At 47.6% G+C, this 27,858-nt stretch overlaps 12 protein-coding genes across 12 annotated transcripts; 6 read left to right on the top strand and 6 right to left on the bottom strand.

The window, feature by feature from the left end:
• Positions 1 to 31: 31 nt before the first annotated feature.
• Positions 32 to 1,681, bottom strand: NECHADRAFT_89271 (uncharacterized protein; the record flags this gene model as incomplete). The annotated part of the gene is made up of 1 exon (XM_003039328.1): positions 32 to 1,681. One exon carries the CDS (start codon positions 1,679 to 1,681, stop codon positions 32 to 34), a length of 1,650 nt encoding a protein of 549 aa, XP_003039374.1.
• Positions 1,682 to 2,540: 859 nt separating this feature from the next.
• On the top strand, positions 2,541 to 3,672 carry NECHADRAFT_56310 (uncharacterized protein; the record flags this gene model as incomplete). The annotated part of the gene is made up of 3 exons (XM_003039337.1): positions 2,541 to 2,870; positions 2,926 to 3,128; positions 3,240 to 3,672. The coding sequence occupies 3 exons, from the start codon at positions 2,541 to 2,543 to the stop codon at positions 3,670 to 3,672; spliced, it is 966 nt and encodes a 321-aa protein (XP_003039383.1).
• A 1,401-nt stretch (positions 3,673 to 5,073) lies between these two features.
• Positions 5,074 to 6,936, top strand: NECHADRAFT_89269 (uncharacterized protein; the record flags this gene model as incomplete). Its single annotated transcript, XM_003039336.1, has 4 exons — positions 5,074 to 5,309; positions 5,366 to 5,524; positions 5,582 to 6,456; positions 6,509 to 6,936. The coding sequence occupies 4 exons, from the start codon at positions 5,074 to 5,076 to the stop codon at positions 6,934 to 6,936; spliced, it is 1,698 nt and encodes a 565-aa protein (XP_003039382.1).
• Positions 6,937 to 7,369: 433 nt separating this feature from the next.
• NECHADRAFT_89268 (uncharacterized protein) lies at positions 7,370 to 7,988 on the bottom strand (the record flags this gene model as incomplete). The annotated part of the gene is made up of 3 exons (XM_003039327.1): positions 7,370 to 7,403; positions 7,439 to 7,663; positions 7,714 to 7,988. 3 exons carry the CDS (start codon positions 7,986 to 7,988, stop codon positions 7,370 to 7,372), a joined length of 534 nt encoding a protein of 177 aa, XP_003039373.1.
• Positions 7,989 to 8,325: 337 nt separating this feature from the next.
• NECHADRAFT_56308 (uncharacterized protein) lies at positions 8,326 to 9,437 on the top strand (the record flags this gene model as incomplete). The annotated part of the gene is made up of 2 exons (XM_003039335.1): positions 8,326 to 8,859; positions 8,922 to 9,437. The coding sequence occupies 2 exons, from the start codon at positions 8,326 to 8,328 to the stop codon at positions 9,435 to 9,437; spliced, it is 1,050 nt and encodes a 349-aa protein (XP_003039381.1).
• Positions 9,438 to 10,004: 567 nt separating this feature from the next.
• On the bottom strand, positions 10,005 to 11,701 carry NECHADRAFT_56283 (uncharacterized protein; the record flags this gene model as incomplete). The annotated part of the gene is made up of 3 exons (XM_003039326.1): positions 10,005 to 10,357; positions 10,417 to 11,469; positions 11,563 to 11,701. 3 exons carry the CDS (start codon positions 11,699 to 11,701, stop codon positions 10,005 to 10,007), a joined length of 1,545 nt encoding a protein of 514 aa, XP_003039372.1.
• Positions 11,702 to 12,278: 577 nt separating this feature from the next.
• NECHADRAFT_56284 (uncharacterized protein) lies at positions 12,279 to 13,788 on the top strand (the record flags this gene model as incomplete). The annotated part of the gene is made up of 2 exons (XM_003039334.1): positions 12,279 to 12,453; positions 12,515 to 13,788. The coding sequence occupies 2 exons, from the start codon at positions 12,279 to 12,281 to the stop codon at positions 13,786 to 13,788; spliced, it is 1,449 nt and encodes a 482-aa protein (XP_003039380.1).
• A 580-nt stretch (positions 13,789 to 14,368) lies between these two features.
• On the bottom strand, positions 14,369 to 15,294 carry NECHADRAFT_89264 (uncharacterized protein; the record flags this gene model as incomplete). Its single annotated transcript, XM_003039325.1, has 2 exons — positions 14,369 to 15,009; positions 15,081 to 15,294. 2 exons carry the CDS (start codon positions 15,292 to 15,294, stop codon positions 14,369 to 14,371), a joined length of 855 nt encoding a protein of 284 aa, XP_003039371.1.
• Positions 15,295 to 15,738: 444 nt separating this feature from the next.
• Positions 15,739 to 17,118, top strand: NECHADRAFT_56302 (uncharacterized protein; the record flags this gene model as incomplete). Its single annotated transcript, XM_003039333.1, has 1 exon — positions 15,739 to 17,118. One exon carries the CDS (start codon positions 15,739 to 15,741, stop codon positions 17,116 to 17,118), a length of 1,380 nt encoding a protein of 459 aa, XP_003039379.1.
• Positions 17,119 to 17,232: 114 nt separating this feature from the next.
• Positions 17,233 to 19,336, bottom strand: NECHADRAFT_56314 (uncharacterized protein; the record flags this gene model as incomplete). The annotated part of the gene is made up of 5 exons (XM_003039324.1): positions 17,233 to 18,156; positions 18,209 to 18,407; positions 18,486 to 18,865; positions 18,953 to 19,091; positions 19,230 to 19,336. Coding segments are annotated over 5 exons (1,749 nt in total), but the record flags the coding sequence as incomplete, so codon positions are not given.
• A 702-nt stretch (positions 19,337 to 20,038) lies between these two features.
• On the bottom strand, positions 20,039 to 20,263 carry NECHADRAFT_56307 (uncharacterized protein; the record flags this gene model as incomplete). The annotated part of the gene is made up of 1 exon (XM_003039323.1): positions 20,039 to 20,263. A coding segment is annotated over one exon (225 nt), but the record flags the coding sequence as incomplete, so codon positions are not given.
• Positions 20,264 to 22,520: 2,257 nt separating this feature from the next.
• NECHADRAFT_89261 (uncharacterized protein) lies at positions 22,521 to 23,798 on the top strand (the record flags this gene model as incomplete). The annotated part of the gene is made up of 2 exons (XM_003039332.1): positions 22,521 to 23,227; positions 23,588 to 23,798. 2 exons carry the CDS (start codon positions 22,521 to 22,523, stop codon positions 23,796 to 23,798), a joined length of 918 nt encoding a protein of 305 aa, XP_003039378.1.
• Between the last annotated feature and the right edge of the window lie 4,060 nt (positions 23,799 to 27,858).

Genomic DNA, 27,858 nt, shown 5'->3' with positions numbered 1-27,858 from the left:
TGGTGTGTCTCTAGAAACTATCAAGGCATAATCACTCATGTCTAACTACACTGGTGATAAGCTCTGCAATAGCAAGAAGCTTCTCATCCTCAAATCTTTGCCCCGCTAGCTGCACTGACAAAGGCAGGCCATGAAACTTCTCGGGCTCGTATATAGCCTGAAGTCGCGCATCCTCAGTGCTGAATGGCTTGAAGTCCACATAGGAGGCATCAACGCCTTGGTCGCATTTCATTCCCAGCGGTAGTGAGATGGCTGGCCAGTCTACTGCGTTGAACACAGCCGTGAACGTCGTGTCCGTCCACTCGTCAATAGGTAGAGCCGGGTTCGGGGCAGTGACCCAGAGAAGGGCGTCGAGAGGCCGGCCGCTTGCATTCCAAGCTGCTTTCATCTGAATGTTGAGCAGCGCGAGCTTCTGGTTGAGCTGGTGGACGTCCTCGAGGGTGATCCTCTTGTTGGCCCACTCAGACCCTAGAGTACCAGTCTTTTCCACAATCTTCATGATGGGTTCTTTTGCAATCTCTTTGGTCAGGGGAGTGATACCTTGGACATGAATAAACGTTCCGCAAAGCTCCCAGACCTCGCTCATGTCTGGTGGAGTGAACTCGACGAGTTCATATCCAGCCTGGCGTAGACGCTTCTGGGCTGTGAGATAGCCACGCAATACGGGAGAGAAGAGGTGGCAATAGTTATTGGGGGTGTCAGAGACCCAGACTCCGATGCGAGGCCTTGTTGGAGCGGTTATGCCCAGCCAGGGCGATGTGTATAAGAAGGGGTCGTGCTCCCACTGCCTGGCATCGCTGACAACTTTGGACGCGAGCCGGATATCTCTAATCGAGTGGCCCATCAAGCCGAACGTTGCAACAGGGCCGAGTTCTGTGATTCCCATCATGCCCGGGTCGAGGATGGACCTGCCATCGGCGGGGAGACGATATCCGCTGGGTCGGTAGCCGACCACGCCGTTTGCCATGGCTGGCATTCTAGCTGACCCGGCGCCGTCAGAGCCCAGCCCGAGGAGCGATGCCCCCATAGCAAGAGCAAGAGCAGAGCCCTCGCCACCGGAAGAGCCACCGGCCCCGAAGCCACTGTCATGGGCGTTGAGGGTCCTGCCAAACACGACGTTGATGGTGTCGGCTGCGAGGCAAGTCTGCGGCACGTTAGTCTTTGCTACCACAACGGCGCCGGCCTCGACCATGATCTGAACGAGGCGAGAATTTGACTTTGCGGGATCGAAGCAATACGCTGCGATGCCGGCAGACGAATCGTGCCCCTCAAGGTCCATATGGTCCTTAACCGTAATGGGCAGACCATGTAGGGGCCCGACGACGCGGTCGGTCTCCAACAGATGCTTGTCGAGCTCTTTGGCACGGCGGATGGCCTGCTCAAAGTTGACCTCTGTGATGAAGTTGGTCAAGCTGTCAGCTGCAGCGGCCCGCTTGCAGAAGGAGGTAACGAGCTTCTCGGCAGTTATGCTCCCAGAAGCGACAAGGCTGAGTGTTTCGACCGCGTCATGCTTGCTGACGTCGGTGGGTTCCATTTCCTCGGGGGTCAGAATGCCACTGTCCAGCAGGGATTTGAGAGGATTGTGCCCCGACGCTTTCTTGATCAGCCATTGTTGAGGGATGAGTGAGGCACGCTGCTCTCGCTTGCGTGCCACTATGTCCTGCCATTCTGGGGTAGACATGAATGCAACTATAGTGCTGAGAAAAGGCGGTTGGTTTTTTTAATCTCCAAGTAAGACCCAATCAAGTTTGGGAGTAGAGGATGCTGTTGAGTGTAATTTGGAGGACGACGCCATGCTATAACTTATACCTGGCTTTTTGAAGAAACATCAACTATTTTGAACCACTCTCCCTGCCGCCAATATCTACAGCTTCTGGAATGCCTCCTGGTTGTTTCCGAGCTGACAAATACCCATACAGGAGACGCATAAGCACCCTCCACGGGCTATCCTAGTTGCGGCACTGGCGTAAACCATAATAGCCAAGACAGGGACAGTGCAATTTCCCCCGCAAGATAGGTCAGTTACAAGGTGATCCGAGAGACCAATGAGATGACGGGGTTTTCGGGACTCATCCGAAGGTTGGCCCCGGATCTCTGGGGTAGGGACCCGAGTTAAGTGTTACACTTGCCTTGATGTATCTCAAGGTCTAGCATTTTGCACATGGAATAGTGTTATCTCGGAATGTCGGAAACAATTTGCGAATATTACGCGTCTAGACACCCTGCCGAGGTGCTGCTGCAACCTGTATCAACTCGTTGGGTCGAATCAATTATTCATCCGGCACACTTGCCTCTGCTACGCCGAGGGACCTTGGAAACCATCATGTGAATAAAAGCCAGTTATCTTAGGTTCGAACCATCTTTGGGAAAGAATGACAACATAACTCCTCATTTACTTTGTGCACCGCTTATCGCGCTTCCAATCCATCTTTCATCAACTTAAGGACACAGCCAAACCACTCTTCAATATGACTTCTACCTCAGACTCAACCAAGAAAACTGAGAACTCCTCGTCTACGGACGTGTCTCCAGACGTCGAGATGGGAACCTTCTCAGAAACAATCGAAATGATACCTGGGACTAGACTCCTGCTCAACCCAGGCAGAGGTGATGGGTCAACCCACATTGTTCTGTCTCCAGAGCCCTCCAGTGACCCTGACGACCCCCTCAACTGGAGCATCACCCGCAAGACCATCTCCTTCCTAGTGGTCAACATATACTCTTTTATGGTGGCTGTGGTAGCTTTGTCCACAGCTGTCACCTATGGAGCCCTCATTGCTGAGTTCAACACAACGGCTGAGTACCTGAATGTCGGCACGGCGGTCTCGATTCTGTTTATCAGAATGGGCAACATCATCTGGAATCCTATGGTGAGTTTCTTCGAGTATCCCAGCAACAGGAAGGAAAGGTTGTCTAACATAGCAGGCTCTTCGATTTGGTCGTCGGCCGGTCTACATACTATCTTGTCTCTTGACAGGCGTCGCTCAGGTCATTGCAGCCACCGCACAGAGAAGTGACGTCTTTGTAGGCTCTCGTATCCTGATGGGTTTTGTTGCTGCTCCTTTTGAGCAGCTTCCCGCAGTGACTGTCAATGACCAGTTCTTTGTCCATCAGCGAGGCTTTGGATTGTCCATGTATGTCCTCGCGGCAACGCTAGGATAAGTGTTTACGGGTTGTTCCCCCCTTTTCAGGGTACCCGGTTACTGATTGATCATCCCTGGCTAACTTTTTCGGTACAGATCCTTTATTGGCCCTCTAGCAACTGGATTCATCGTCGACGGGATCGGCTGGCGCTGGGTATATTGGACCTTTGCCATCACCATGGCGGTCGTCACCGCCGTCGGCCTCACAAGCCTTTCCCCCCTCATCGGCAGCATGATCCTCTTCTACGTAGGCGGAGCAGGAACGGACCGCTTCATGATATGGCAGGCTCGCTGGAACGGCGGTACCATGGAGCCCGAGTCGCGCATCTACGCTGCATTGGTGGCGGGCCCGATCATGAGCGCCGGGCTAGTGCTGTACGGGGTGGGATCTTCGGCGGGCTTACACTGGATGGTGCCGGTGGTGGGAATGGAGCTTATCGGCGCAGGGGTACCAATTGCCGGAGAGGTCTCTCTGGGTTATGTCACTGAGGTTATTCTCACAGAGCTGGAGAGGCGTCTACGGCCATGATCACGGTGCGCAACATCATCGCCTGCGGCATGATCTTTGCCACGGAGCCGTGGATCAACCACAGTGGCCTAAGGGATGCATTCATCATCATGGGGGCGCTATGCCTCTTTGTTTTCTGGTCGGGGGTGCTACTGATTTGGAAGGGCAAGAACTGTCGTCGTCGTTCTGCAAAACTTTGGCATTTGTCTTGAGTGGTACTCGGATAAGGGGTACTCGGATAAGGGGTACTCGGGTAAAGGGTTCTCGGGTATGGGGAAGATGGCTTATGACACGGACACGAGATTGATAAGGAGTTCGCCGGGTGTGTAACGTTAGATGCCAATCCGGTCGATACACGCCATATGACTTCGGGCTCCAAGTGGTAGTTTGTAGCGTCACTTGTGCACAGTGGATCGCTAATTTGTTCATCTTTGGCTCGTTTCTAATTCTATTCACTTTTATCTATGTATCCGGACATATATCTTGTGTGTATTGGTGAAAACATCATCCATCAAGGGACCAGTCTGCGCTCAGAACTGCCTTGGCGTTGTAGACTTGTAGTACTTTTGCTTCGCCATTCTTATCTCCAATGTCGGCCACGACAGCAAAGATACAGCTATTCATGCATCTATGATTACGACATCAAAACCCAATGCCGCAACACAGCGTAGTACTTTCGCTTTATTCGGCCAGATGCCCATCCCACCACGTGCCGAGATCTCGCAACGTTTCGTAGACGCTCCGGGCCTGTGTGACCAATCAGGCATCGTTCCGAAGCCAACGTCTTGGTGCGCATATGCTTAGCTGACAAATGGCTGTCCCAGCCCCTTGAGCGGTTACGCACTTGATGAGGCTTTGGATGCCTCTCCCAATTGCGCGTCTCCCAATTACTAATATTACCAAGATAAGCCAAGCCCTGGAGCTAAACCTTAAGGGAGGACCCGCTAAACCTTAATACAAGGCCCGCGCTCCATCACCACCAGAAATGCTTGCATCTCTTTGGCGATCTCTCGCTATCTCAAGGCGCATCTCGCCATGAACCCTGCCTCTTTCTCAGTGCCGGTATCAGCACAGCCGGGGTTGTCCAGGGTTGAGCCAAGATCAAGGCTATGCCACTGATGATGCTATTTCTTCGGAAACTCGAGCAGGAAACTGAAGCATTCCGACAACGCGCGGCTCTGCAAGATTATGTACGAGCTAGGGCACTTACATGGGCTGTGATGAAAAGCTTGGAATCTGAGATTTGGCCTATATATTCGTGAAGCAAATCTGTTGTCATATCTCGGCCGATCATCTCTTCTACTCGTTGACAGCACGAAAAACACCACAAGGCATAGACTGGCCTACTCTGTAACAAGCCAACTGATCCCACTTCCCACTACTCTTTAAAAACCAGATCAGACTTGACAAAGTCATCTTAGAATGTCGAGTCTTGTCAGTGATGCATCCACAGCTGCTCCGACCCAGAGCGCTCCGCCTCCGCCTCCGCCTCCACCAGATCAGGCACAGATGATGGCGGTATTCGCGGCGCGAGCTAAACGCGATCACAATGCCATGAGGCTTTACGCAGGTGTTCTGGCGGGCTTTATGGGACTCTTTATCATCTTCCATTTTTTCAGTCTCCTGCGGCGACCTCTGAGACTTGGGCCTTTTGCTAGGTAAGAGATAACGAAACACATAAACCAATCCACCGGTTCTGACACTCACTATCCAGTCTTCGAAGACTTGTCTCAGTAAAGGTCCCTGGTGTACCGTCTCTTGGCCACGGCGCTCTTTTACTAGCTTACCTCGGACTCAACGTCGGCTTCATCTTTGTCTACACTGATACCAGCTTCTTGCCACTGCGCGTTGTTGTCGCAGCCCGAACAGGCTGGTATGTGATTTCTCCGTATTTGTCCTCAAAAGGGGCTCTCACTAACAATATTGGCAGGTTAGCTGTCGCAAATATCGTCCTGACCGTATTCTTTAGTCTCAAAAACACCCCGCTTGGCTACCTAACCGGAGTGTCCTACGAACGACTGAATATCCTCCACCGCATCTCAGGGCTGACCACGTTCCTCCTCGTGGTCGTGCACGCCGCTTCATACTCCTCCGTCTTTCTTGATCAGCAAAATGCAGCCCGATTGCGCGTTCGCGAAGAGATTTTTGGCATCGTAGCAGCCTTCAGTCTTTTGATGGTCGTCATGGCTGCTCTAACCCTGCAGCGTCGCCGCTACGAGCTCTTCTATGTCCTGCATGTCGTCTTCGTTGTGGTTTCGCTGGCTTTCATGTCTCTCCATCACCCTACTGCAGCTGAGAGGGTCGTCATTGCGATGGGCCTCGCGGCGGGAATGTGGTTCCTCGATCGTCTTATGCGTGCATCCCGGTTGGTCTACCACGGCATCAACAACACCGCCACGCTGCAGCCGCTTCCCAACGGCGGCACGAGGGTCATCCTCAACAAGAAGCTCCTCAGAGCCAATCCAGGTGAACATGCATTCTTGTGGATTCCGGGGATTCGCCGCTTTGAGACGCACCCTTTCACCATCGCGAGGGCAGAGCCCCTCGAGTTTGTTGTTGCCTCCCAGGATGGCTTCACTCGCGACCTACATCAGTATGCTTCGAAGAACTCTGGTGCCGTCCTTAGAGCATCAGTCGAGGGGCCTTATGGGCAAATACCAGACCCTGCACGATACGATAGGGTGGTGATACTTGCGGGTGGCAGCGGCGGCAGCTTCGCATTCGGCAGTGCTCTTCGACTCTTGCGGGCCTCCGAAGGCTCCGATAAGAGAGATGTTACCTTGGTGTGGTCCATGAGGAACTCGGGTCAGTCTTTAGTCTTGGGTTTTCTGATGTAATTATGACTAACTGCCTTAAGTCCTTCTTGAGTGGTTTTCAGCTCATTTGCGTGACATTAACCACTCCCCAGGGTTCAAGACTTTGATCCACATCACTGGTCAGAAGGAGGTTGAGAAACTGACCAACCGGTCAGGCCTAGGAACAGCAGATGGCTCAGAAGGAGCCCTGGTTCTGGAAGATTCTCTGGGCGATGAGTCGGCCATTGAACTATCGAGCATGACTGGGGATCTGCCAAGTGACATCCACGGTGCTTCGGTTCACTACCAACGGCCCAATGTGAATGATGTCGTTGCCCAGGCCGTGGAGGGGATGGGCTCCGGTCAGCGAGTTCTGGTCATGGCATGCGGGCCAGCGGGGCTGTTGAAGGAAGTCAGGAGCGTGACGACATCACGGATGGTTTCTGGGGGCCCTCATGTGTCTCTTCATTGCGAGCAGTTTGGATGGTGAGCCCTCAGGTCCGGAAGGAATGGGGGTATCAGCCCTGGCGGAAGAGGCGTCCCCGTCATGCGTTATCTCCTCTGTATTCTTGTTGGTTTGACATACGTGTCGCCATATAGCCATTCATATCCCACAATGAACACTCATCCGACCAGCATGATCCGTCTGCTTTGCCTAGATCACCCGCCATCTGCGACTCGAATGCACATATCGTTCTAACATCTTCCCAATGGCTCACTCTACCTCGACCAGCTGGAATTACTGTAGGTTTGCTTGTCATTCCCGCCTCTCAGATTTCCAGCTTCTTGGATTCTGTCGGACAAGGCCCGAGTAAAACCAAGTCCCCATGGTATATACATCGTAGACTGGCAAGTTGATTGCACGCTGAATCGCGTCCGCATATGGGGGCATATTTGTGCACTCCAAAACAACGACCGCAATCTCAGGGTATCGAGACGTCATTGCCCTGGCTTGGTCTACCAGCTCCTTTTGCAGCCTTTCAGCGTCATACTTTTCACCTCTAGCACAGATACCTCTCAGATGACCGTCATCAGGGGTTCCCCACATTCGCACGTCCTCTGGCTTAATATCGAGCGCAAGTAGATGGGCCTCTCCAAGCCTTGTGCTGTCGTATGTCAAGACTCCAATGGCCTTATTTGCAGGAATAAGGGCACGGAGACTTGGCACTTGCATGAGAGATGATGTCGCGATAGGAATCGGCAAACGTGCTGCCAACCTGTCATGGTCTTCAGTTCCCTGGAATTGGAAGCGGATCGAAGTAGGTACCTTTTCTGGGCCATTGCAAGAAATCCGCAACTGGTGATTATTCCCACAGCGCCTCTCTCAGCCAATCGCTGGCCGGCAGCGACGAATCGCTCAATAAAAGCATCGTCGTAGGCAGTGCTTGTAACAATTTGAGATTCACTGGTGCCGGTGACCTTTTCACGGATAAGTGGAAAAGGCCAGGTCTTGTCATTGTAGGGATCTCCTGGCGGTCTGAAGATGTCAACTTCGACGGCGAGGAAGCCCAGAGGTGGTTGTGCGGCAGCGCTGTCTGTCATTGTTGGAGACAAGTGGCCCATTGCTAATCTCCTAAATCGGCCTGTGCTTTGCCCTTGTAGCTTTATCTTCACCAATCACGTAATATGGGCCCCTGGGCCATGGTTGACCACTCTCGGGGGAAGCCGAGACTCCTCATGACGATCAAAGTGGAGCTCGCAATCTTCCGAGTGGGGGAGGCCAAGATCGGAATCATGAGCGCTACCCTGCATCATGATTGAAAGCTTGAAGGGCGTCGGACGTATACAAGGCCAGTCGCGTTCCGTCTTGAAAGCTATCGTTATTCTTATCTCCATCACCTTATCCCATCGTATCACCGCCCTGCTCACAGTCATCACCATGTCTCCCAGTCGCCTTTCTCAGAAACCCCGTGTCGTATGCCTTGGCACCCCCAAATATGCCGGCGATGATTATTTAGACTCGTTCGGCAAAGACTTCGACTTTGAGGTCCTCGATGCGACTAATCGAGCCGAGACGCAACAAAAGCTACCAGAACTCATCAGTCAAGGCGGTCCCATCGATGCCTTCATCATCCGAATGGGAACACCGCCTTACGAGCCTTTCGATGGAGACTTGCTTGAGGCTCTTGTCCCAGACTGTCGGATTATTACTTCGGCCTCGGCAGGATATAATGAGTTCGATGTAGAGTGGATGAGCAAGAGCAATGTCATCTTCTGCAACTCTGTCGACGCAGTTGCCGAAGCTACCGCTGATATGGCCATGTTCTTGACCTTGGCTGTGCTGCGTAATACCTCCAATGCTGAGCGGATTGCCAAATCGGGGAAATGGAGAGGAGAGGCCGGTGTTCTCATCCCAGCCAGAGATCCTACCAACTTGACACTGGGTATCGTCGGCATGGGTTCAATCGGAAAGGTTAGCTGTCTTTATTTGCCCTGCTGGACTGTGATAGTAAACTAACCTGGTTCGAATGACAGTACCTCGCCAAAAAGGCGGCCGTTTTCAACATGAAGATCCGATACTACAACCGCCGACAGCTTCCCAAGGACGTCGAGAAAGAATACAACGCCACATACTGCGATTCACTACATGAGCTACTCTCACAGTCCGACGTCGTCTCACTCAACTGCCCATTGAATGAAAATACTACCAATCTCATTAGCACAAACGAGTTTGCGGCGATGAAGGATGGGGCGTTCCTGGTCAACACTGCTCGTGGGGCTGTAGTGGACGAGGCCGCTCTCAAGGCTGCCCTCAAGACTGGAAAGGTCGCGAGAGCTGGTCTCGATGTGCTTGTCAACGAGCCCAATGTTGATCCTTGGTTCTTTGAGCAAGATAATGTTATTGTACAGCCGCATCTTGGTGGTTTGACCGACGTCGCCTTCCAAAAGGCCGAACGGGAATGTTTTGAGAACATCAGAGCCTATTTTGAGACTGGGAAGGCAAACAGCCCAGTCAACCTCGACAAGCTGAAGGGTAGTTCGAAGATCTAGCTAGATAGTAAAGATCAATGAATACACGACTAAGAGTTGCATTTTCTACCCTGAATCTTTTTCCGATGCGGCTATATTAGATCAGATTATGGATATTAAGCCTTTATGACATTGGGCTTTGATATTGTTGTATGTGGATGGTTGTTCCATTTGGTCTTGTGTCTGATAGACTCGGACAGATCATTGATCAACAACCCCAAAGACCTATCGTAAAGAGAGACACTATTAATGTATATGTGTGATCCGGAGTAACATTGTAGTCAACGTTGGCAATTATGTTACATACCTCGTATTACTAAACGAGGCCATTATGACGCCTCAGTCCAACACTTGGATTCTCTACATCTGACTTTTGCATGGATGGTTCAGTCGCGAAACTGGGAGTACAATAAAATGAAGGTTGAATCTTCGTTTTCTCTCCTACTGATCTATAGATACAACACAAAGCTTTAAACTTAGACCTCCACCTGTCGACCCTTGGAAGTCAATTTCTGGTCCTGTCCGTCATCGCGCTCGGTACTGGGGGGCCACAAAGTCAGAAACAACTCTATTAAGATCTGGGATAACTCACTCTTCGAGGTCTTCTTCGATTCTGCGACCGGAGATGGAGTCGACTCTCATGGTCTTGGCCTTGCTGCGAATCTGCCACCAGGGGCACTCGAACAGGGCATCAATATGCTCCAAGGGGAGACCTGCTGTCTCTGGAACTGCCAAAAAGACGTAAATGAGGGACACAAAGCACCACCCAGCGAAGAATATGAAGGCCCCCCAGTTGTCCATGCTGCTGAGTATGGATGGGGTAGCGCGGTTGAGTCCGAAGTAGAAAAGCCAGTGGAAGGCTTGAGACAGAGCAGAGCCAAAGGATCGAATGCTGTTGGGCCACAGCTCAGCGCCAAAGACATACGGAAGAACAAGGAGGCCTAGAATTAAGCTTGTCAGCTAATCATCAAAACGACACTGTGATGCCTTTGAACCATACCAACTGCATATCCAAAACCATGGATAAAGATTGCCGCGATTGCAGCTTCAGACGAACCAGGCGCAACAGAACCCGACTGGTGACTCTTGATGTAAGCACCAAGGTAGACGTCCGAGATTAGTTGAATGATGATACCGATGAAGAGCGATTTGCGGCGGCCCAAGGCATCAATGAAGAAAAATGAGGCGATGAGTGTGTAGAAGAACTTGGAGAGAGAATACATGCTCGACAAGAAGAGGCCATGTCCATTTGCGCCGCTGATCCCCATAAGTGACAGAATCGGGACGAGATAACTGGTGACCGAGTTTGCGCCAGAGAGCTGTGCAAGCGCGTATGAGACAAGAGCCTGCTGGACGCGACGAAGATTGGCGGGAACCATGAAAGTCTCCTTCAGGACGTCCTTGAGGCCGCCGCTGCCGCCATATTTGGCCCTTTCGTCTTGGATCTGGTCCTCAATGTCGGCGATTTCTCCAGCAACTCGAGGGTGCTCTGCTGGCAATCCGCGAAGTGCGACAAGAGTCTTGGCAGCATCTTCTTTGCGGCCGACTAGCATCAACCAACGCGGAGACTCGTAAGCAAAGAAGCTCGCAGCGATAACTATGGCGCAGATGATAGTTGGCACGAACCAGACTATCTGGTACTGCAAGTGTGAAGGTGCGACATGCAAGAAGCAAGCATACACCGTCAATGTGCTTACAGTCAAGCTGAGCAGCATGACGACACTGAACCACACAGTCAGAAGGCCGCGAATCTCGGTAGGTGCAATCTCGACGATGGACATGGGGCCAGTAACAGTCAGAGGACCGATACCAAGACCAGATATGAATCGAGCGGTGTAAAGAGCGCCCATGTTGCCATAAGAGAAAGTTGCAACCAGCTGGCCGATGATCCAGATGACGAAGTACAATCTCAAGGACCAGAGCCGCCCGATGCGGTCGTTGATAAAGAAGGACAGTCCTGAACCAACGCCGGCGGTGAGATAGACGAAGGAGATGAAGTTGGCCACCTCTTTGGGGTTGGTGGCAGAGGTGATGCCAAACGTCTGCGAGAATCCTGGGAGAGAGGGCACGACAGAACTGGAGCCCTGGTCCCAAGCTTTGGAGAGTTAGGCGCTGTAGAATATCAGGGGCGATAGAGGAGACTTACTGATGCACAAGCCTGACATGGCATAGAGTGCCGACGACAGGAGAAGACGTCGGTTGAAGATGACTTCGCGTGGCGAGTTGCGAATGCTCTTGACATGTTTCGCCAGCGATGAGTCAGTGAAGACTTTGCTGAAGCCCATGATGGATTCGATGAGGAGAGTTTTCCGTTTCGGTGAGAATATAGAAACTGGTTCAGTTGTCAAGACAAATTAGGAAGTGATGATCTTGTCCGCTGTCAGAAGTTTCCTCGGAGGGTCCTGTGCAGGAATATATCACCACCCACAAAGCCTCGCTTGGCCTACTCGACCTCGGAGGAGCCACGAGCTAGTCGCGCCAAGCATGAGCTGCATTCGTTACCCCAGATGCTTATCTCTTCCCCGCAGGATATCCTCGTCAACTGGCACCGCGAATTCTGGATTCTCCCGAACCAGCGTATGCGCGGAATCATCACGAGAGCACTTGATATCGGGGGAACCCGAATTGCTGAATTCCCCGCTTCGGTTAGACTCAATTCGGTGTTAGCGCTCTCTAGCGTCCGCTTATCATTGTTATCATCGGCATCATCATCTTGAGGCCGATAAAATGATTCCCACTGACTCGTAAACTTCCGGAGTGGCAACACGTTAGCTCAATATGGTCGAGTTCTGAGCTGATAAAATACGATACCACATCATTTGCCCAGAAAAATCACCAAAGCCATCCGCCCAGAGACCAACCATGTCAGCTTTGAGAAAAAGCGATCCTATCGTCATTGTTGGCGCAGGAATCTTCGGTCTAAGCACCGCCCTCCACCTTGCTAGGCGTGGCTACGATCAGGTAACGGTTCTCGATAAACAAGATTATGACCAAGGGCTCTACTCCTATGCAAAGGGTTGTGATGCTGCGTCAGCAGGTGAGCTCCTAGCATCAATACATTATTGATCAACCATTGTGAGCTAATGACAGAAAAAAAGATTTGAACAAAATCATTCGATCAGCTTATGGAACTCAGACTGAGTACCAAGAACTCTCAATTGAGGCAATCAAGTTGTGGAACCAATGGAATCTTGATTTGGCCAACGGGGAGGTGCCGCCTGGCATGAGCCCATCCGACAAAGTCTTTTTCAACAACGGAGCCATTTCCTTCAACGAGGGAGACGTCCTGCCGCCGTTTGAACAGGCTACGATCGAAGGTGCAAAGAAGCTGGGGCTTGCAAAACCGCTCATCACCAATGAACCCCAAGACATCGAGGTCGCCAGGCAATTAGGCTTCGACACCGACCAGTTCAGGTCCAAAGCTCGTGGGAAAGCCATGGTAGGCATTCTTGACACGAGTGGCGGCCACGTTGCGGCCGACAAGGCTTGTCGTCTTGCACTTCACAAGGCAAGGCGGCTTGGAGTCAAGTTCATCTTTGGTGCTCAATCGGGGACCTTCGAATCTCTTATCCGCAAGGGTGGCAGAGTTGTCGGTGTTCGAACCAAAGACAACCAACTTCATGATGCAACCCTCACCATCATGGCTTGTGGCGCCCATACGCCGGTCCTTGTCCCCGAGCTTGATGGACTGTGTGAAGCCACGGCAGGTTCTGTGGCCGTTTTCAAAATTCCAAAGACATCTCCACTGTTTGAACGACTCTCATCAAGCAACTTCCCTATCTGGATGTACAAGATGAGGGATGGTGCAAAAGGCGGTCTTTACGGCTTCGCCCTTGACTCCGAGGGCCACTTTAAGATCGGATACCGTGGCACCAAGTACACCAATCCTCAAATCCAACGAGATGGAAAAGAGCGCAGTGTCCCCGTAACGAGGTGGACTGACGGGCAAAAGCTCACTCAGATTCCGAAACAAGCCATGGATACCATCGCCTCCTTTGTCTCGGAGAATATCCCAGAAGTCCTCGAGGAAGTTGGCGATGTTGCTTTCACAAGAGCATGCTGGTACACTGATACCTTTGACAACCACTTTGTCATTGACCGTGTACCGGATCAGCCAGGCCTCATGGTCGTCACAGGCGGTAGCGGCCATGCCTTCAAGTTCCTGCCCAATATCGGGGACTGGGTGGTGGACATTATAGAGGAGGTGGAAACCGATCGTGCAGCTATCAAGGCATGGAGGTGGAGGAGCCAAAGAGAAAAAGAGCCGATCAATGTTCTTATGGAAGGGAAGAAGGGGCCGAGGGCTTTGCAAAATGTGGTGCTGACAGATTCCATTCATGGGCCAACCTCAAAGAGGCGTTCGATGCTATAGCTTCATACAAAGCGACACATAGCAGTCTTTTGCCACTGCATTGATGGCCCACCTACATGAATAGAAGTCTTACCCTGCACAAGCAGATTCAATCCTCCCTTGATGTACGCAATTGATCCCAACAAGGCAGATTGTGCTCTAAACTGCTAAGGTTACAGCTCCGCACTCATTTCAAGTGTAATCAATGAAGGTCCAATTGTGACTGCCTGTACTGCTCCCAGACACTTCCCCTTGGCGCTTCCCTCCAACTAAGTCTTCTTTCTAGCGAGCGGACTGGTCACATACCAGCAAGGCCATTTCGGAATTTTGTTTCCCAGTGCGTCAGCGGGCCATTAGCTGCTTCCGTCTAATCCCATTTAGTAGTGCCTTTATCCGAGTGAGCATCATATCTTTCCGAAGAGCATGCCCTTGAACATGCGTGCAGAGCTACAAAAGCCTGTCCCTTACCACTTATCAAGAGTTGAAAGTGATATGCAGGTCAATTTAGAACAGAAAGATTTAGTAGTACCTACTATTATTAACTCATCTAGCACTACACAGGACTTATCGCTAACATCGTATGCCTCTCATTGTATCTCCCCTATTGAAGAAAGTCCCCCTTGGTCTCTTTCAAGATCAAATGATACTCTGGCTCGAACTGCATATACATCACCTCAGGAGTTCCAGTGCCATCCTTTGTATATTGTGCCTCCTCATCGCTAACCAGAGACTTCTGCAGCTGGTTGCCATTAGGAGCCATAGCAGCCTCAATGAGTAATTGAGTCTGGCAAGCTCTCTCCAAAGCGATAAAAAATGCTGCCGCCTCACCAATGGTTCCACCCGCTGTTAGCAAACCATGGTTTTGCAGGATGATGTTCTTAGCGGCACCGAGGGCATCAGCAATGCGGCCACCCTCCTCTTTTGCAAAGACCACGCCACCGAAGCTGCCATAGACCGCAAGGTCTTTGTAAAACATGCATGAATCCTGGTTGAGCATGTCAATGGGCTTCCCGAACGTTGACCAGGCTCGCCCATATGGGCTATGGAGGTGACAAGCGGCATTAATATCTGGACGTCGCTTGTGGATGGCAGCATGAATAATGAAGCCCGCTGTGTTAACGGGCTTGTCTCCACCACCGATTCGGTTGCCGTCCTCATCAATGTGAACCATGTCAGAGACGGTCAGTAGGCCAAAATGGACACCATATGGATTGATCCAAAAGGTATCTGGCCGAACGGGGTCTGAACGAATTGCAAAACGTATTAGACCCTGGCTGTCCCGGTAGAGACCGACGAGTACGAGAGTAACTCACCTCTTAGGCTGATATGACCGCTTCCTCCATCCGCAAATCCAAGCTTGGCAAAGACGCGGAACGCACCGGCCATCTGTTCCAGCTGCCAACGCCTCGTCTCCTCCTTAGTCTGAAACTGGGGGATCTGGTGGAGTCTCTTCGGCTTGCCATCCTTGTCGCTTGTCACATTCAAGGAAGAAGAGGTCGTAACTGTGACTGTGGTGGTGGATGACATGGTGAAATTGTTGCGGAAAGTGGAAATGAACTTGATACTAAAACTGATGCTTGATCGAGATGCTTGAACAATACGCAAGACCCTGGCAATTGTTGAAGCATGTAAATAGTTGCGGCTATCCGCCGGGACTCGGTAACCCCCGTGATTGGCCAGACTGACCTGATCCTTCACGTACCCTAGGCGTGGATTTAAAAACTAACTCTCTCGGTAACACCCGATGTTGTTTGTGATATAATCGCGGTTGTCGATAATGCTGAGAGTAGGCTGCAGGTTCTGTGAGTTGAGTTTCAATAGCAGCTACTTCTTTTCGCTTTCTTTGGTTCAATCTGGTTATCACTAGGTGTTTTTCAACACTGTACAACTCTTGGGCTCATCAAGATGTCGACTGTCACTCTGGGATCAGCAACCGCCGGTGGCGGTCCTTATGGCCCCGTTGAGCCATTCATGGACCCCAATGATGTTCGGACAGCCTTCACTGTTGCCATGTCCGCCATGTACAGAAATGAAGTTCCCTTGTATGGCGACCTTATCCGCATTGTGCAGTCTATCAACAAGGAGGTTCTTTCCGCAAAATCCCAGTTAGCAGATCAGACAAACATCGACAAAAGCGCTGTGCCTCAAAGACTTGATCTAGAGCGACACGGCGCAATACGACTGGGAACTCCCTATGAATTAAGGACCGTTTCCCGTATCTTCGCGGTCATCGGTCTTAAAGCCGTGGGCTATTACGATCTTTCTATCGCCGGACTCCCAATGCACGCCACTTGCTTCCGGCCCATTGATCTCGCCTCCCTCAACAAGAACCCTTTCCGTGTTTTTACTACCCTACTTCGACCAGAGTTGCTTTCTGATAACGACGCCCGGGACTTGGCCACAAAGCTCTTGACCAGACGCAACATCTTCAGTTCTAGACTTCTTGACCTGATTACTACGGCTGAGGGCCAGAACAACCACCTCAGTGCTTCACAAGTAGAGGAGTTCATACTTGAAGCAATGAAAACGTTCAGCTGGAGGCCTGAAGCATCAGCGACTGAGGACGAGTACAAGACACTCGCTGCCGAACATCCAATATTGGCAGACATTGCCTCATTCAAGAGCTCTCACATTAACCACCTGACTCCGAGAACGCTAGATATCGTGGCCAGCCAGGAGAGAATGAAAGTCGAGGGTCTCAAAGTCAAAGATCGCATTGAGGGCCCTCCACCTCGCCAATGTCCCATCCTGCTCCGCCAAACAAGCTTCCTGGCTCTTGAAGAAAGGATCAAGTTCCGGAACTCTGAGGGTGCCCTCGTTGAAGGAACGCACAGAGCTCGGTTCGGGGAGATTGAGGAACGCGGAGCTGCCGTTACACCTGCCGGTAGGAAGTTATACGACGCCTTGTTGGAGAAGGCCATGAACAAATTCCAGGCTCTTCCTTGCGACAAAAGGCCAGAGTTGATGGATGACCTCTTGAGTGAGGTGTTCCGGACCTATCCAGACACCTGGACTGAGCTCAGGAGACGGGAACTGGTCTATTTCACCTACCGGCGAACTGAGAAGCCATTTCCAAAAGATTCGTCCAAGATGCCCTCTCTGGAAGACCTTGTCTCTCAGGGCTACCTGGAAGCAGAGCCAATCACCTATGAGGATTTTCTTCCTTTCTCTGCCGCTGGTATCTTCCAGTCAAACCTGACGTCGAGCAAAAGGTCTTTTTTATGTGAGATGGGGAGACCAGATCAGGAAGGCTACGAAAACGCTCTGGGCGGCGCGCTACTGAGTGCTGATGACCTATACCTCAAGTCCCAGCGTGAGAGCATCGAGAAGTGCGGTCTGGCTTTAGGTTGAAGGATGTGATGGGAACCCAGAGGATATCGGCTCAACAGGTATTTCAGAGCTACATGGATTGAGCCATACAGGTCAAGACAAATAAAATCATTTCGTTGTTGACGATGCATGATCTTACATATCTAAAGATGTCGGAGGTGCTTCGGCTGTGATATCCGTTTGTGTGTTCCGCATCCCTTGAAGTAGCTGCTGGACAAACCACTCAGACTCCGTCGGCATATCGCTGGCGCCAAGCTCCATAATCCAGTCCTCCAGGGGTTGTGAGTTCACTGCTCCGCCCGAGTGCGAGGTAGGTGGCGCAGGAGAGTTGCCATGCGGCCTCCATTCGTCTCCGCAAACGAGGCCGATGGTTTTCTCAGAAAGCACTTCGAAGATATCCCGGTACGGAGTAGCTTTACTCCAGCGTTCGGCTATAATGACAAGTGCTGTGTTGCAGGCCATGCAAGTGTTGATAACGTCCATTTTCTTGGCCGCTTGCCTCACTCTTGCTGATTTCCAGATGCAATACAGATATGTAAGGCCGCCAAGGAAGAGAATATGCAATGAACCCCAGGTAAACTGCATAGATTGGTACTGAAACAGCCGTCGGTAGAGGAGGCATATTTCCTTCGCCTTCTGCGAGCAAGTCTCAAGTGCATGCTCAACAGATTCCTCTTCCCCAGGAGGTGGCTTGTGCGTGATCCAGTAACGGTATAAAAGGAGGACTGAGTGGTCATAAGCCAGCTTGAACCACTCCCGAGACGCAAAGACGGACAATGGATCCAGGCCAGCTGTGTCAGGTGGCTGAGGGATTTCGGCATGCCAGCTTTCGAGCTCCTGAGCAAGTTGATCGATCAAAGGCTTCTTTGCAACCTCTTGGCTAGGAGAACACTTTGCGATAGCAGGATAGATGCTGTTGCCAATCTTTGACCAGAGTCGACGTAGCTTGATAACATGGATGGCCCCTGTCATGTTGGTTGGTGGCTCATCTGGAGAGGCCCGAGGGCTCTGAAGCAGACCCAAAGCGTTGATATGTTCATCGTTGATATCCAGAGGGAGCTGGTAAGACGCCAGTTAGTAGGCAAGCATCTAGATGTCACCAGGCGCCTACCTCAGCATCGATGCAATCATCGGGAATTCCAACTGGCCGACCAAGAATAAAGGATGCAACACGGTCGATATCGTATGCCACCCAAAAGCATCGATTGGACATCTCGGCAATCAGAGGATTCGAGTTCTTGCGATATGTTGATGCACTTCTGTGGTAGCCCAGCTCGATGCTGTATCGAATTGCCAGTCCAGACAGTTTCCTGAGATAATCAGCGTCTGGGTCGTCACTCTATTGCGAGCCCGGCTGATGAACAACATGGCCGACTCTTGGCACCTACCATAAACTTCCCCCAGCAGGGGACCTGATAGAGTAGACGGCACAGCAAAGCAGGCTCTGTATTGACTCAATGCCGTCAAGCTCTAAAACTGAAGGCTGGTGTGCAAGCGCCATATTGTAGTACGATTCCGCTGTATCGTAATGGGTAGGGCCAAGGGCTAGGGATGCAATCGCGTATACCATCCAGACGAAGAACTGGGCGATATCGCCAGCAAGTGAAAGGTTTCCAGTGCTATTGGCCTTGAAGCATAGCTCTTCCCAAAACCGAAATGTTGGCCGATGCAAAAAAGGGTATTGAGGATGGATGTTGTTGAAGTAGGCCTGAGACAGTGTGGTCCCGAGGGGTGCCGAAGGGAAGCTGATGGGAAATGGCGTCGCCAACTCCCAGCTCGAATTACCGTGGCTGAAATTGATACCGCTGGCTTGAGAACCTCCGACTTTCTTGGGAAGATTCATCGCTGCACTAACAACACGGGAAAATGACACAGCAGAGGATGGACCGAAGTAGTGAGGCTCCTTGCTTGCCGTTGTGAGGCATAACAGAGCAACGTCGGCGGAGAGCTGGTCAGCCGGGTCCTCCAGGTCGAGAGATGCATCGTGTTGATGGCTTTCGGCAGCGTCTGCATCCGAGACTATGGGCGCTCTTTCTCCATTCCGCAGTGCCGACGGTCGGGGCAACTCGGGGAATGTAGCAGATGGCGATAAGTCGCCGTGGGCCTTCTCCAGACCAGCAAGATGATCCAACGCTACATCAGGTCGGACTTGTTGGAGTAGACCTTCTAAATAGGCGACTCTTGCTTCGAGCGACTGCATGTAGTCTCGAGGACGGAACAAACCCGTCGCAGGGTCTTCAACGAGGCACTCTAAATGGTCATGTTAACACCGGATGGGCCGTTTGGTGGGATGTGCAGCTTAGCCTACCTCGCCCATTCTTTGAGCAGTTTTGACATCTTGGTACTTGCCCATCGCACTATGTAAAGTCAGACGAGACAGAGCACATCACATGAAGGTGGAAGACCGTACCTTGAGCTTCTTCTGCTTGCAGCCCACGCAGGCGAGCAAGGTCCGCTCTCCAATGCGGGGGCGCTTGACAGGGTGGGGATTGTCCGTATTCGGAGGTGCCATAGTGATGTGATGGCCACGAAACCTTGTAGTGAAAGCCCTGTATTGGTGTCGACGTAGTAACGAGTCTGGCTGCAAGGGCGTAAGATCAGTACCTATGGAAACAGGAAATGTAGCCAGAAGAGTCAAATGAGATGACGGGGAGAGGTTGCGGCAACTGGGACCCATTATCGGCGCCTCGGGAAACTCCGATTGCCCCCACAATTAACTAGCCCGGCCGGCGTTTCGGCAGGGCACGCACTTGCCAAGGAAACACCCTCCCAGCGGCCCAACTTCTGTATCCCGAGACGCACCATACGGCTGAGCAGCCTGGCCAACATAAAAGCTCGTTGCAAAATTCCATTACAATAAACATATCATAAAGATGTCCGCAAGCCTGACAGTCCTGATATTGAGATATGTCAAGAGGTACAAAATTAGTACTAAACGCATCTATATATCGGCTCGGATATAGCGTTCCAGAATTGCCTTGTATGTCCATGCCGACGTCGCGTCAGCAAAATTCTGCCATGCCTTGTGCTTGCGGCTGTCCGCATAGTCACATACTCCCTTGACTATGATGGAAGGCAACTCGTCCCAAACGCCGGCGCCCTCCATCTCGAACGCGATAACGCCTGCTTCCGTCGAGAGCCTGTCCCGGTCCATGGCCGACTTTATCACGGCATCCCCTGACGCAATAGCCCCAAAATGCACTGCTGGCTGAGCGGCATCACTGCCATCCTGTTGCTTTGCCGCCAGCCGGTCCCTCGCAACAAGGTATGCGTCATCGCAGCCAAGATCAGCGCACAGCGAGCCCAGGGCTTCGTTGCAGACGGGGTCCAAGTCGCCAGTACGGTTGCGGCAGATACATCTCGGTGATACGTGATGTTTATGGCGGTAGGCCGACCGGAACAGTTTATCCTCGACTACTCCAGGATAGTCATGATCTTCGGGCTCAGTTAACCCATCGAGGGCCGGGCTACAACTATAATAAAGAACAGATTTTCAACACATCATAACATCATGACCCGATATTAACACAGTGGCCCCCCTTTAAATCCTCCGCAATAGCAGAAGAGTCACCCCTAGCCACATCGTCATGAAAGGTTAGTTTGAGCTTGAATGCAACATCTCGGCGAATTGCCAAACTTCTCTCGTTGGCACACATCATCTTTGAACACAATGGTAGAGCTTCTTTCGTATTGTCGAATCAGCCTTCTTACCCCCAAGTCCTTGAGGTCGGAGCGCCTTGGCAATCTTCTCGTGAACCAGAAGACAGCTTCTGAGGGCTTGGAGATATGAATCGCTCCTCTCTTCTGCAAGGCGATCCACGCGACTCAGGAGCTGACCCCAGGCAGGTAGGTTTTGGCTATTACAAGGATTGATACCCAGGTCGATGGCTCAGCCAAAGTCGATCTCTAGTAATAGTTTTGCGAAGGAAAGCAGCGCAGGATGGCCCACGCTGTAAGTCAGCTGTCGCCGGTAACTTCGGACCAATCGCCAGGTATGAGAATTCTTTCTTGGGCAATGATTTCAAGGAACTCAAGAAATATATCCTATTCGAGGTGAGGTCAACGTCGAAGAAGTCAATGAGACAAAAGCCAAGTTTGACGGCGAGTGCCCGCTTGCCTTTTGTACTAAAACACGCTGGTGAAGCCCCGTGGAACAAGGTGTTGAGATGAAGAGGTTTGAAAGCATCATCTAGGATGAGTTCATCGAGAGAATACCTAGACTAGTCGGCCCTGGAGGAATCAGGACTTGCCCAGGCACCGAAAAGCCCGTCTTTCTCGGTGAGCAGCATCAGCGCCTTTCCTTGGCCACCGTGCTGTCGGAGGTCTTCACAGATATCACGGATAGAAGAAATTGAAGTTTGGCCACTGAAAGTAAGGTTAGACATAAACTTTTGAGGACTCGGGGCTGAGAAACGTACAAATCAACTGGGTGACATCGCGCTTCCTGCCATGGCTCCAGCTTTGTACATGGGGAAAGCATGAGTTGCAAACTCGGTGGTAATGGATCCTCATCAGTGTCCTCGATGAGCTTCAACAGCACTTCATGCGACGTTCCGCACCTAAAGTGCTGAAATAAATTTCCCAGAACTATCGTGGCCCAGTTTCGTATTCTAGCTTTCTTCCATGCTCTCTTGTCGTGTTGGCGTTCGCCGAGTGGCCAGTTCTTGCGGAGGTGGTTCGAGTAGTCGACTGAGCGCATTATTGCACTCGGTGACAAGGTGTAGACATCTGTTAAGCTCCAAGCCTTGGGAAAGTCTGAAAATGGGTTCGTTGGGGCCATTCACCAGGTCTATGGTTCCAGGTGTTATCTCTAGGTATCTAGTTAGTGCCTATAACCGGGGATAGGTCTGGTTCTCTGGGTCATCGTGGACGCGGCGAGGCTTCATAAGGTTATTTAATAATAGGTAGAGGGTCTTTAGCGTTTCTTCGTACTGCTTGAACTCTGTTGTATCTAGATCTCGGGGGTGTTCCTCTATCGTGAATGCGCGGCGAAGCTTAATCTCGAATAATTCGGCGTTTGGATGTATCTCATAGCCCTCAAGAAGGCCGAGACGCTCATGGTATCGCGCTTTTCTCTGATTTAAGATGAGACCCAGTCCTCGGAGTAAGCGCCATTCATTTGACTCAATAAGGTAAGGCATTTCGAGTTGGCAGCCCCCATTTGTACAATGTCTGAGCACTTCGTTGATCTGATGCCTTGAGAAAGCATGAAGGAAGACGAGCCCTGCTGACCGGCGCTTACGAGCGGGGGCTGCGCTCAAGAGTTAATCCGAGTGACCTGGGAAGGTATTCGTAGGTAGGCAGTTACAATTCAGCCTGATTCCCCGCTCACAAGTTCAATCTCACTGTTAACTACCCTGGACTATCGGAGTGCTAGGTTGTTAGCTGTCCTCCATCGTTGTCTCCAACAATGTATTGTCGACATGGATATTCAAGGCGGCGAAGATCCGGCTCCGATATGGGCTGACGAAATACCACCTGGGCCTCCTCAGATAGAAACCGCAATTCTGATAGCGATCGACGACGCTCTTACTCGACTAAACCGCCTGGGTGTCACAATTCGCCAGTCGAGTCGTCCCCAGATCGATGCGAGAGCCACGAAGTTCGCCGCAGGCCACGATCTAAAGTCGTTCTCATACATGTGTGCGAATGCCGTACAGTCCTTGTATCCGGGTGCTCACCAGTCTCTCAAAGACTATCTCAGCAAGTCAATGACTGACAGATATGCAAGGATGTTGTTCTTCAATGCTCGACATAAGAAGCTCGAGACTCGTCGGGAGACGCGAATTGGGCTCTCGCCTCTTCCTGAGATTCCGAGTAACGAGACCCAAGCCATGCTCTCTATTACCCAGCCGGCAAGGACCCTCAAAGCCAAGGTTTTAACTAATCTCGCGAAAGCGTCTGCTGCACCCTCTCTATCTGACTTATTTAGCGTCAACATCCAACAGATCAGGAGCCGGCTCAGAGCACCAGATGAAGCGTCGATAAAGTCTCGCAAAACCTCGTCGATTCAAGTCAACCAACGTAAATATCCACCACCACCTGTTGCCAACGGGGACAGCAATATCTTCGCTTGCGAGTGGTGTTCTGAGCCGCTCAGTATGAAAACGCTCTCAGAAAGCAATTGGCGGTATGTGTTACTTCGTTTTATTTTTGCCAGCATATTGGCGTTGGCTTTGTAACATGTTTGGCCGGATGATGATTTACATATCATTCAAGAGGTATGTTGTTTCCAGACCCTCCGGATGCGATATATCCCCGGGCACTTGAGGAAAAAACACTGCTAATGTACTCCCAGTCGACACATAGACCGAGACCTCAAACCTTACATTTGTTTCTCCGAGGGGTGCCGAGAAGGGCACCCTACCTTTCCGACCTTCGAGGAGTGGACCAAGCACATGGAATTTCACAGTCGGCGATGGTATCAACTAGTTTATTTAACGCCTATCTGGGTTTGTGCCATCTGCGAATCTAACACTAACGTTTATAGTAACCCGGAAGCACTGCACTTGCATTTGTCCGAATCCCATAATAGCGATTTCCCAACCGTACAGCTGCCAGCTATTTCACGGCAGAGCGAGACGGAACAGCCGAGAGCTTGGAAGGATTGTCTTCTATGTTGTTTCCCACTAGAGGAGCAAGGAAATGACGGGGAGGCGGTTAGAAGCCAGAGACCACGGATCCTGGTATCCCCAGCTTAGACGCCGAAATTTCGGACGCCTCTTCTGACGAACAGCTTAGCGTGGCCACCGGCTATATAAGATCTCTATTATATCTTCTACTTAACCTACTCTAGATTACCAGCCTTCTTCCTTAGAATAAAAATAGCCTTCTAATGCCTTAATATAAACTATATAGTAATATATTACCTAAAGTTAATATCCTAGCCTAATACCTTTATAATATTAAATCTCGAGAAGAGGTTTATAGTAATTATCCTTATCTTAGCCTAAGTAAAGCTATAAAAGTTTAATTTAATTTTTTTTCTTCTTTAAACTATTAGATATAAGACTTACTTAATACTAATATAAGAATACTTCCTGGCTAAAAAGGGATAATAAGTATCTATATTATCTATGAATATTTTAATTAATAACCTAACTTATTAGTAGTATATTTATTAAGGGATATTGCTTACTTAGTAGCTAATATATCGCCTCTCTTAGGCTCCTATAAGAATTATTCTAGCTTAAAACTTAAAGTATCTAAAAAGTATTTCTTATTATAGTATAGGTTACGGTAAGATATAGAGATAACTATATATAATAATAAATTATATCCTATGAGCTATACCTACTAATCGCCTATATAATGGCCTATCTTAGAGGTAATAAGATATAAATGGAGAGCTTCCTTAATATAAGCATTCAGGTACCTATATTTAGGGTTATTCTAAACCATTTTATCGCTAATAATTTTATTGTAGATATCTAAAATAAGTAATAAATCAAAAAGCTTAGCCTATTTATCTAGATTACGAGTTAGTTCTTAGAATAGGCAGGTAATTATCCCGGAGGTAATCTTAGACCCTATTAGAAGAATTTTAGATATCTAATCGATGATATTATAAGTATTTATTATTTTAAGAGTATTAGGCTTTATCCCCTTGTTAATAAGGTATTATAGGAGATCCTTTCTAGTAGTATTATCTGCTTTATAGCGTCTCTATATAATTATATCGATAGCCTTTATTATTTAAATATAGGTTATATTAATAATTCCTTAACTTAAATATAAAGCTTTTTTATATTAGCTACTTACTAAATTTATCTCTTTAGGCTAATTAAATTTAATATTAATACCTATAGCCCTAAATAACCTTTTAAAATAAATATTCTAAATAAAAATATAAATTAGATATCTAGTTATTTTCTATAAAAGAGAATATTAATAACTAACTTAATACTATTTACTAAGTCTATTAAAGATTAACCTAAGAATTGACTTCTAGATTACCTTAGATACCCCCTATTTAATTTCCGCTACTAAGTTAGTTTACCCAAAGCCTTAGCTAAATAAATACTCTCCTTATGACGTCTAGAGTTTTCCAAGGGAATAAACCAGGCGTGCTAGGTTTATTATTAGCAGAGAGTCTCAGCGTTACTATGCAATAGGGGAATTACGTTTTAGTAATAGGTTAAGAAGGTCTTAAAGGTAATTAAAGTCTATTAATAGCTTAAGGGCTAAGTATCTATCTAAGGTATAACGAGTATTATATATATATAAGGGGCCTCGCACTTATAGAAGTAAGGTCTAAGTAAAGGCCTTATACTTATAGGAGTAAGGTCTAAGTAAGGGCCTTATACTTATAGAAGTAAGGTCTAAGTAAGGGCCTCGTACTTATAGAAGTAAGGTCTCTTATAATTAGTATATTAGGAAGGGAAAATATAGGGAATAAAAATAATATATAATAAGGGATATATTAGGCTATAATATAATCTCTCTTTTCCTATTAGTTCTCGCCCTCGAAATTATTTTCTTAGGCTAAGGTTCCTTTGATTAATTAATCTTAATTTCTTCTTATAAAATATCCTTATATTAATATTGTGACGGCAGTCACAGCTGTGGGCACCTTAGCCACTGCGCCACGGGGCAAAAGATTAGGCCATAATCGCTATTGTAGCAATTACAGAAGGTGCTTCAACTGCCTATAGGGCTTCAATCGCTGCTACGGGGGACCAAGCCGTAACAAATATAATATTAGGTTATATTAATAAAAGAAAATCTATTAATCTAAACCGTAATATAATTATATATTATTTAATTATTCTACTATTAAAATTACTATTAAACTTACTATTATTCGTATATTCATATGAGCTGATATTTATATATTATATATTTAACCAGATAGGTTTAATTAATTAAACCTATAGACTTCTATCTACCGCTAAGTCCGGCGCTAAGCCCCGGCGCTAACACTTTTTAGGTTTAAACTCCGCCGCTAACTCTAGGAACTAATCCCTCTAAGTAAACCTATAATGCCGATAACCTCGATAACCTCTATTTCCTAATATTACGCCTATAGCTATATGGCTAGATCCTAGCTAGCTATAAGACTTCTTTAATCTTTATTTAGCGGTATAGAAAATCTTAATACTTATTATAAGTATTATAAGCTATACCTTATGCTAATTATTATTTATATCCTTAAGGAAATTCTTTTTTTTATTAATAAGATCTTTTTTTTCTCTATTTTTATCTTAAAAGCCTTAAGTAAAAAAAGCTCTTTTTTAATAAAATTAATCCTTATATAAATATAAGAATTAGATATAAAGAGGCTAAGTAAAAGAAGAAAAAGGTTATAACTAAAGATTATAAGCTTAATTAATATTAGATCGCTAAGTAGCGCGCTTAAATTAATACTCTAAATAGCTCTATATAAGATTATCTCTTATAGCCTATTATAGGTACTTTTTATGCCTTTATAAAGCTTATAAACCTCTTCGGTAAGGTTATCTTAATTATATAAGAAGGCCTATTAATAGGTATTAGCTACGCTGCTATGATTATTTAGTTAGAGGTCTCTATAAAAGGCTATTATAATCTTCTTTTATATTATTAATTAGTTAGCTAGTTATTAATTAGTTAACTAGTTAATTATAGTTATTAGTTATTAGTTAAACCTCCTCTTATGAGGATAATAGAAGCGATTTATATCTCTTTAAGTAATTAAGAATCCTAAGGATAATCAGAAGGTTAATAATAGAGGGGAGAGCTATTATAGGAAGAAGATATTAACCTCTTTAGCTAGTTAAGATATAATCTATTTATTGCGAATAGAGCTATTATTAAAGGTATTAATAATTATATGGATAAACCTTATTAATTTAAGCCTATTAAGACCTTAGGCTTTAGGTATAGAGCCTTTATTATTAAATTTACTAAGATTTTAATTAAAATACTTTAATCCCTTTTTTAGGTAGAATAAAGTCAAATAATAATTATATAATTATTATTAGAATTAATTAATTTAGTTATAAAGTTATACCTTATAATTATTATAAAAAGAGGGGTATTTTATATAAGATATTAGAGGGTTATTTTAAATATAATCTTTATATTAACTTAGGATATCCTTATAATATTATAAGTATTTTATTATTATTATATAAATTCTTTATTTAGTTATATAGCCTTTTTATATTCTTAGCTAATATATTTTTATAATAAGTTAAATTATTAATAAGGCGAAAAGGTTAGATAATTAAGAGGCTATTATTAAGGCTTTATTAAATTCTTATTATAAGAATCTTAAATATACTTAGCATAAGTTAGATAAATTATTATCTTAATTAGAGTTATATTAAAGGCAAAAGTATTTATTAATATCTCATAGGGTTAAATTAATAAAGAAAGGGGTTAATACTCTTAAAGAATTAAAATAAGTTAATTAATAAGAGTCTTTATTAACTAAGGATATTAATATTATAATCTATATAAATCTCTTAGATTTTAATTTCCTTAGTATTTTAAGTATTTCTTTTAATATTAATAGAAATTCTTTAGGAGGTATTATAAATTTATAAGGTATTCTAGGGGTTCCTAGGTATTCTTAGATTTAAGGTAATCCTTTTATTTAATTAAGTATTTTATCTTATTATTAATTCTTTATATTATAATAATTTTTTTTATTATATATTCTTTTAGTCTATTAACTTCTTAGGGTTTATTATAGTATCTAATATAGATAATATCTTTAGCTATTTTAAGTAAAGAAATATAAAAGATTAAATAGAGCTTAACCTTAGGGGGTAAATC

The sequence above is a fragment of the Fusarium vanettenii genome (assembly GCF_000151355.1).
Source record: "Fusarium vanettenii 77-13-4 unplaced genomic scaffold NECHAsca_117_unmapped, whole genome shotgun sequence".
In the NCBI taxonomy this organism is placed as follows: domain Eukaryota; kingdom Fungi; phylum Ascomycota; class Sordariomycetes; order Hypocreales; family Nectriaceae; genus Fusarium; species Fusarium vanettenii.
Note: the sequence above shows the minus strand (reverse complement) of the source record. Positions and strands in the feature narration are given on the sequence as shown.